Source organism: Quercus robur, chromosome 11 (assembly GCF_932294415.1).
Source record: "Quercus robur chromosome 11, dhQueRobu3.1, whole genome shotgun sequence".
NCBI classification, from domain to species: Eukaryota; Viridiplantae; Streptophyta; class Magnoliopsida; order Fagales; family Fagaceae; genus Quercus; species Quercus robur.
The window spans coordinates 55,990,993-56,000,133 of NC_065544.1; the positions used below are offsets into that span (position 1 = coordinate 55,990,993).

Here is a 9,141-nt window from a genome sequence, read left to right on the forward strand (position 1 = left end):
TTTAGGGATTGAGTCCAACACTGCTAGGTATAAAAGGAAAACTCTAATTCACGTTTCAGAAGTCTTGGGAAGTCTTGTAAGTTACTCCTGTGAGATTTGAGAAATTCTGTAACCTTCTAATTCAACAAACATCTATCGAAAAGAAGATCCAAACACAAGAACCGGTTGAGTTAAGTTGCTGCATACAAGATTAACTATTGCTGATGGCCTAAAGCTTTGAATGGAATCTCAAAGTGACAAACAGGAGTGTTAGTGTGCAATAAATTCAAATAGAAGAATCTGTGAATTTGAAGCTACATGTGGTCATGTGAATAAGTACTATAAGAGGTAGTTTTAGATTTAGGGAAAAATCTATTGTAAAACTTCCATTCTATATGGTGAATTTGTTTCCTTGAGAATTTTTTGGATTAAATCCTCTCCAGGTTTTTTACCTTGAAACTAGATGGTTTCATTGGTTTTCCTGGATTATCATATCGCTTGTCTTCTTTACTTTTCCGCACTTAGTGATATGATTGTTTTTGTTTAATTAACCTAAATCTGAATAATAATCCTAAGTAACAACTTAGTTAATTAGATTAAACAATCTAAATTTACAGAAGTCTAAACAAACAAAGAAAGTGGAAGTGAGAGTAATTATTAATGAGAGAGAGATAGAAGAGAGCTATTAACTAAAAGTTTTTAAGCAATGAATGAAGAGAAAGTGTACATATTAAGGGCATCCATAACATCTACAAAACCTAAGGCAACAGCATATTGAAATTCTTCTACGCAAAAAAAAAATAATAATAATAAATAAATAAATAAAAATAAAAAGGAGGAGAGAACAGCACCCTCTCTCTCTCACACACACACACACACTTTAGCAGATATAAACAAAATAAAGTATTAAATAACTACATCAATGAATGGCTAGTAAACTATAAACACCCTGTGCAACCAATTATATAACATCCATACAACCCAAAGCTCAGATGCACACCAACGTGAAACTCATGTTAAACCAACCAAGTAAACTTCATTCCAACTGACCAAGAATAAAAGGGAGATGTAGATGTGAGTAGCCTTTTATAGAATAGACGTTACTCGAACCGAGTTATCAGCTGATCCAGTCAAGAAGATGGGCAAAGTCGGGTGCCAATCAACCGTTGTTATAGCAGCAGTGTGTGGAAGAGTTCTCAACCCATTTCTTTGACCACGAACCTGAGCCAAGTTAAACAAACGATAAATTAAATTAGAATAATCAGTACGGCAGAAAATCAGCATTTGTAATTCTGGTCAATATATTGATCAGGGTCAATAGCAAGTCAACTCTGATTGCCATAGATTAAAGAACAAAGGAGAGCGAATGACATTGTGTGCACTTGGACGTGTCTTCATGCACACAGGCACAGGCACACACATATGAGAATGAGAAACAAGAAGGTTGGGGTGGGCGAGAGATCAACCTGATATATAGGTGCTCTTACTGAACCAGATGTCACCAGTAGCCTCCTCCCGTTAGCATCTAACGCCATTTCATGTCTGCAAAGTTTTGAGCTCTCAGCGTCACAGAACCTACAGAATGGAAAAGAATCAAGTTATCAAGGTTCCTTCAGATAACACAACAATATAGAAGATGCAACTATAATAACAAACACCAGAACATGACAGATTTTTATGGGGCAACAGCATAAAACAAAATGTGCAAAGGCAGTACCAACATTATAAAAAGTAATGGGTTCACCACTGGGAAAGTGAGGGAGACGGATTATGCACAGCACACGATCCTCCACAAAAATTAACAGAATCAAATAAATGTCATAGTTATTTTAGTATTTATGTGATTTCAATCTTCCATGAACCTTCACTAGTTATAAAACAAATGAATTAGGGGCAGAACTAGGATTTTATGAATTGTTGGGGGGGGGGGGGGGGGGAATTATAGCAAATACAAAATTGAACTAATTTAATTGAGTCATACAGAAAGGAAAAATTATGCTCATGTAGTGGATTAGGCAAATTAGACCACAGGCCTACCATAGCGCCTATGTCTAATAACATAAAGCTCCTATGATATTGAACAACATTATAATTCCATAATCCTCCAATTTGAAATATAAGTAGTATAATATCCCAGTTCCACAACACATTGGCTATTACATCATTGAGTACCTAGAAAGCATTTAATGAATCTCACTTTTTGTGAAAGTTCAAGAACTACAATGACAGTTAAATGTCAGAACCAGTCAGTACAGCTAATCTTAACCAATATATTCTTTTCCTAAGGATAATAGTCTTAACCAAAATTCACTTTAGATAACAGAGTGCCAGCAAGACAAATACCTACTACAGTTTCTTGACCATAGGACTTGACCTTGGTTTTGCAAGCTCCATTCAAAAATCTAACACCAAAAAACAAATTCTGTGAGGGTTATATTAGCATAATATGGAAAAACCTTATGCTATATAAAGTTCAAAGAAAAAACTAAGCTGTATTTACAGAGCTATGCCTAAATTTGAATTGAAAACCAAGATATACTTGCCTTTCCATCTGACCCCAAGCTAAAAATGCTTGTCTCATCAGGCCCAAAAAGAAGAGAGCTTATCGCAGAATCATGTGCAGGCCACCCAGTAATTTGTAGACCAGCAGCCATGTCTTTGACAAGTTAAGGGGTATGCATAATAATGCGGATACTTCTGCTCAGGCACCCTCATCCGTGATTATTGGGCAACATTTTCTTTTCATTAACCATTTAATTTTCCATCAAATGACTAGGTTAACCCCCCAGTTAAGATACAAGTAAGCCTCCGAAATGCACTTAAAAGGGCCGGGTTAGCAGAAAAGGAGTTTGTCTTCTTAAGTATGTGCAACCACAAATTTTAAAACCAAAGGTTTTTGTTTTCACATGCAAACTGGATAAATGCAGATTAAGTAACCAGGTCATATAATCATAAGGATACCAAACATGTGAATCATTCCATCAGTAGCAGAAGCTGCTAAAATCTTCCCATTGTGATTGAAGCATAAAGAAGTTATTGCAGGTGGATCTTTACCAAGAGGAAGGACTGTCTTCACGAAAGGCAAAGATCATTAAGGGATAAAATAAAAACTGGCAACTGAGTGCAAAAATAAAGTTCTAAGACAAACAGTCACGAACCACAGGCTTCCAGGTTTTCATGTTCCAGACTGTTAAGGAAGCAAACCCTAAATTGTCGTTAGAACTTGAGCCATTCCTACAAAGAAAATGAGTTCCTATTAATCTATTGCACCAGTAGAAAGAACAATAAAATTGATAAAATAAGAAAAACTAAAAAAATGGTAAATAATTGATAAGAAAGATAAACCCATGTTCAATCTCCTGAAAATTGTGTGATTGGGAGATCAGGGTCCATAAGAAACACTCCCAATGGTTTTAACCAATACTAAAGTCATTTCAGTAGCACAATGCAAGCATAATGCTCTTTTTATTTAATTATTATTATTAATTTATTATTGAAGTTTTACACATGCATCCAATGGGTCTTGAACTCTAAACCTTAAACTCCATCCCATTCCTTGAATTTTTATTTATTTATTTATTCTTTTTTTTTTTGGGGGGGGGGGGGGGGTGGTTGGGGAGCTCATTGTCATAGCAGTAGCATCATACTTATAGTAGAGGTGTTATTGAACAGATCTCCAGACAACCACAGAATGTCGTATTTTAACACTTCCATACAAACATTTAAGACTATTAGAAGAAAATACCCTTTGGAGGCGGCAGCAGAAACAAAAATTGGTTCTACAGGGCTGCACTTTAGATCCAAGACACTGCAGCACCAAAAAGATGTTAAGAGCAAACACCAAGGAAGAGGAGAAGTGCAGCCATAGTATGTATATATAGGATAAACCTTGGAAATGCTTCAGTTGTGCTGAGATCACAGACAACTCTCTTTGCATCAACATTCCATGCTTTAATGCCTCCATCAGCTGTGCCTATGAGAAGCTTTTGTCAAAAAGAACCACAACTTAAAAGAATGAATTTCGATCTCAAATAATCAACATCATTCAATATCAAACCATATATGCAATCACTCATAAAGGCAAATTTACATACCAAGCGGTCAGATTTACACTCCCAGTCAAGTGACATGATCTTTGCCCCACAATAAATGGTCGCATTTCTTGATGCTGGAGTTGAAGAGTCATATGTCCATATCCTTTGTTTTAAATGTGTGGAGAATAATAAGGAATCAACTTGAAATCAGCACATAATTAGAAATTTAAAAAAAGGTACATGCACCAAGCCTTCTCAGGCATGCTCAACAACCAAGGTAGTCACAACTCAAATCAATAACCCATCTACGCAGGATAAATCTAGAAATTGTTTCTCTTCTTCTTCTTTTCCTCTTTTTTGAGAAAAGGGGTGGGGATCCATCTAAATCCATTTTAGCATATAGGAATTTCAATACATACAAGCCATAAGGGACAGGGAATCTTAAACCCTTGCATTAAATCTTTATTAAGTTTAATGTTACCTACTTGCAAAAAAGAATACCTTACTGTACCATCTATAGAAGCACTGGCTATATTGTTCCCTGATGCAGAAAAGCGACACCGACTGATTGGACTTGTGTGACCCAAAAATGTCTCCTAAAAACCATGGTATTCCAGAAATTAGAGACACTCCAATAAAGCATAGCTTAGACATACAGGAAAAGAACAAAATGTCTTTGTAGAAAGGTACAAATTGATAAATGAAAATGATCTAAATCTAAAAACTTCAAATTTTGAAATATGGATTTATCAGATATTTTACCTGAAAGTCTACTTTAACTTCTGGAAATTCTTCTTCTATGTGAACTTCCCTGCCATTTTCTGCCACACCAAATTCAATAATTACTTAACCAGCAATGAGTTCATAAATACTATCACAATTAACTCACATATTCAAGTAAAAAACATGAAATCAGAAACCAGATTAAAAAGCTCAACCTACAATACCATACAGTGAAAAAATTAATTTGACTGTTTCCTCAGGGAAAAAAAAAAAAAAAAAAACCAAATAATGAGTTCTCAAACTGGTTCAGTAAAATAAATGATTCTTTACATTACCATGCTGTCAACCACTCATACAGAATCTTGATTCTCTTTAGATCTCTTTAAAGATTATATCTACATTTTAGCCATCTTTTGCTGTTCAGATTGACAATACCATTTCACACATCAACTCTCTTGCCACTGCAGTCATTTTTTTCCCTAAATATTCTACATTAGCCAATGGATCTGCTCATATAATGAAGCATAAATGTAGGGTTACTTTACACATTTTTTAAATTCGCAAATTTATTACATTATCTGCCCTTATCTTTCACAACTGCTCTACTAGACTTCTCTAAATTTACAGGTTTCTGATATCATCTACCTTATCCTCCCACTAATGAAAGCTCAACATGTCACCCCATAAATGTCAACTACTCCTATAATTTTTATAGAAAAATTTCCATTAGGTTGTTCACTATCATGAACTTAGGGAAGAGAAACTGTACAGAACAGCAATATACCAATACAAGGGCCATCTTGCCACATTTGACTGGAATCACCAGTTCTACCATCTCCCATATCAGGATTTGATGAAGTGGTTGAATCATGAAACAACTTGGACTTGGTAAGCTCAGATTGAACTTGAGAAGGCCCAGTAACATAATCTTGATCCAGCACTGTTTCAGCTAATTGTGGAGTAGCAGGAGCACAGGCTTCATGTATCTCCCTGTATATAATAGGATCTTCTTTGTGCATAAAACTTGATGAACTTTTGGTTTGTCCTGTGCTTGCATCCGGTAGAGATGAAGCATTACTGAGTTCCAAAAAAAAAGGATGACAGATATCAAAATAGTTCTGTCTATAGCTGTTATAGTCATAATGGAAATAGCAAAGACCATTCCTTACCACTTTAACCGACCTAATTGAGCTTCTTTTTCCTCCAGTAAAGCTTGAAGTTGTGACAACTTAATATTGAGTTGCTTTATATCCTTTCTGAGACGGTTGGCAGTATTCTTCTCTGCACTGATCTTTAATAGGGCAGGGAGGCGTGGTGTGGTTAAGGATATATTCTCAAAACTCAGTCAGTAATAAATTGACTTTTTCTTTTAAAAAAAGAAAACTTGAAGGATTTTTTTTTTTTTTTTTTTTTTTTGGAGCAAACTTAAGGGCATTTTTTAAACAAAACTGTTTTTAAAATGATGGTTGTGAACTAGTAAATGCATTAGATTTTTTTTATGACGTGAAACCTCACTAAGCTAGGGCCTTTTGGATCCACCCCTAGGGAGTAAATGCATTGGAAATATAGGGGAATGGTGAAACCAAAGTATCAAATTATATTATATTATATATATATGAATTGCTCTGAAGGATATGAGTTCCATTAAAGATCTCACTAAAGAAGTTCCTCACAGAAAGACGTAAGGCCTCATACCATTCCTTTGAGAAATAAATACGAAATTCAGGATCCAGGTTTGGGTTCTTTATATATGGAATGGCTGCACCACATGCCCAAAATTATAAATCAAGGAGAAGGTAGTCCAGTAGAACACAATAGAATGAATAAAAGAGAAACCCACCAAACCATGCAGTCCAGTCCTTGCCCCTCTGCAAAAATTCATTGCCATTCATCTCGAACAAATCTACAACTTTGTCCCTCCTCCCTGATTGTATGGCATGAGCAATATAGTATCGCAGAATTGAGACCTCCAATTTAGACAAAGTAGCAATAAGTACAGTTTCAGATGCTGAAGAAAAGCACTTCTTGAAAAAGCTCAAGAGACCAATTAATTTTTCTGCCTGAAATTTGGGTACGTATACTGAGAAGATTAAGTCTAAAATCTTATCCACTTGAAACCCTTTACCAATATCTGTGCCTAATTCACTCTCAAAAGTTTGCAGAGTATTAGTAAATCCTCTGAAGACAAGAAACTCCCTCACAAGTTCCTCAGCATACTGAATGTTCTCCATCTTTTTCTGCTACACCTACAATGATAAAGATACCTTCAGCCCCATAATTACTTGCATCTTTAACATAACAGAAATTTTTTTTTTTTTTTGGGGAGTGGGGGGGGGGGGGGGTTGTTTAAGTCCCTGAACAGGAGACTGCACTATATACATCTCACTAAGAAACAGACGTATGAAATGTAAACAGTAAAAAGTATATGCCTTCATATGGGATTATCTAATTGTACATTTCTACACTCACTAGAAAAGTAAATCTGACTATATTAGTTTCCTACTTCAATTAGTTCGTATGTCGTATCCACAATCTCTACATATATGCACATAACTGCTTCATTCTGTAATTTATAAAAAAAAAAAAAAGACTGCTTCATTCTGCACATAAGAGCAGTCCAGTAACATATAACAAATGCCTAATTGCAAAAAGTAATTAAATCTTATTTCAGTAACAACAAAAGCAACCAAAGAGTACATTAATGAAGACGCTGATGATAATGGTGATGGTGACAACAAAGATGACAGAAATAAATGACAATGACAATAAAAAAAATATATATATATATTTCATTGCAACAACAGCTTAATGTAAATGCAAATAATACACAAACCCGAGGGTAATGTACCGGGGCTTAAACTCAAAATGACTATTCAAGGTCAAAACAACATTCATTAGCCCTGATATTTAAAACCAGGGCATGTCCTTCATACAGGAAGGAGGAAACTAACATATTTATGGGAAGTAAGATATTGGGACTCTAACGATGTCAGTCTAGAAAAGGTGTGGAAAGGGGTTGGGCCAGGTACAGTAAGTATCATAGTGGGTTGATAGTAATAAGTTCAAACATTGATAGTAATAAGTTCATTGAGCTACCTTGCAACACATCAAACTTTCTCAATACCGTTTCAATTTCAGCAGATATGAATACTTGCTAAATACCTACTCAGTACTGAATCTAATACATGGGGCTATCAGAACTTGTTAATTCTCGTATAAAATCACATTCCAATTTCCATTTCAAATTCGCAATTTGCGCGAAGGATCACACAAACAGGTAACTCCAGTTCCTTCCATAGCAAATCACATACCCAAAATTCAAGATTGACAGTCTAAAACACCAGCTATACCAAATTAGCCATTCCACATGGGAAAGTTCAATTTTTTTTTTCAAAACACACAAACATTCACATATTTATCCAATTCAAACACGCCCCACAAGTCAAAGTCCCACTTAACAGATACTAATTCGAATTCCCTGTTTACCCATTTGATTTATTTCACTATTTAGCAAAAAACCACACAAAAGCTATCAAATTTGAAAAGAAAATCACTTCAAGCTGGATTTTGTCAACAAATTTAAGTTTCTAAAAGATCTACTAGGGTTCACTTTGATTAACAGTTCAAAGATAAAATGGAATTGGAAGAGAATTTGTGAGGATTGTACCTTGTAGAATTGCAGAGGAATCGAAAATGCACGTACTTGAAGGGTTTCGAAGAGAGATTTTTATGATTTTCAGAGAGAAATTATGATTGGATTATTAATAGGGCTAGTTGATTTTGATTTTGATTTTTTTTTTTTTTTTTCCTGCTAAGTAAAATAAAAGCGTAAGCTCTGACACTTTAGGGAGGGAGATACGGTGTTTGGTTACCAGGGTCAGGGTGACTGGAGGTCAGGATTGGGCTAACAGACTTAAGAGGCCTACAGTACTAAATGTGGGCAGAATTCTATTTCTAAACCATCCAAAGCAAAGGAACAGCCCAATCCAAATAACCCCCCACCCCCTCAAAAAAATTACCTCTTATTATTATTATTATTATTTTTATATACATATAATAGAATTTAAACATATAACATACGCTTCATGGCGATGACTCTAATTATCACGCTAATTTGGGGTGTAGACAAGGTTCGTACATCAGATTTCTCATTCAATAATAAAAGATTTTACCAGTTATTGTTAAACAAGATTAATATCACTCACACTCTATATCATAACTAAATAGTAAAAAATAATGTGAGATAATGAAGTATCACATTATCATACTCCAAGAATACCTAATAACTTTTCCCTTGATTCACCTTGGTCCTACTTTTGAACGGTCATGAATAGATTATCTTTTGCCCAATTTTTTGTGTTTCACTTTTTTCTCTACTAATCACAACTTTTTCTAGACATTTATT

General features: G+C 35.0%; 1 protein-coding gene across 3 annotated transcripts; it reads right to left on the minus strand.

The window, feature by feature from the left end:
• Window positions 1-777: 777 nt before the first annotated feature.
• On the minus strand, window positions 778-8,606 carry LOC126705591 (uncharacterized). 3 transcript variants are annotated; one of them, XM_050404672.1, is made up of 17 exons: window positions 8,495-8,605; window positions 8,404-8,447; window positions 6,577-6,982; window positions 6,376-6,495; window positions 5,906-6,050; window positions 5,521-5,813; window positions 4,776-4,834; window positions 4,515-4,609; window positions 4,074-4,176; window positions 3,868-3,962; window positions 3,725-3,787; window positions 3,138-3,213; window positions 2,941-3,049; window positions 2,523-2,635; window positions 2,323-2,381; window positions 1,446-1,554; window positions 778-1,200 (listed from the first exon to the last, which is right to left on the minus strand). In XM_050404672.1, the coding sequence occupies exons 3-17, from the start codon at window positions 6,965-6,967 to the stop codon at window positions 1,066-1,068; spliced, it is 1,965 nt and encodes a 654-aa protein (XP_050260629.1). In that variant the 5' UTR covers window positions 6,968-6,982; window positions 8,404-8,447; window positions 8,495-8,605; the 3' UTR covers window positions 778-1,065. The 3 variants fall into 3 exon arrangements, 2 of the variants coding, with proteins under 2 accessions (XP_050260629.1, XP_050260628.1); XM_050404671.1 differs by having other exon boundaries at window positions 8,404-8,598; XR_007648321.1 differs by lacking the exon at window positions 778-1,200 and having other exon boundaries at window positions 1,478-1,554; window positions 2,490-2,635; window positions 8,404-8,606.
• Between the last annotated feature and the right edge of the window lie 535 nt (window positions 8,607-9,141).

What these genes read in the sequence shown, in the direction of transcription:
- LOC126705591 (XM_050404672.1), bottom strand. Translation starts at nt 6,967, where the DNA reads ATGGAGAACATTCAGTATGCTGAGGAACTTGTGAGGGAGTTTCTTGTC. An exon ending in TCTGCTGCCGCCTCCAAAGG is followed by an intron (nt 3,214 to 3,724) that starts GTATTTTCTTCT and finishes TTTTCTTTGTAG; the next exon opens with GAATGGCTCAAGTTCTAACG. An exon ending in GCTTGGGGTCAGATGGAAAG is followed by an intron (nt 2,382 to 2,522) that starts GCAAGTATATCT and finishes TTTTGGTGTTAG; the next exon opens with ATTTTTGAATGGAGCTTGCA.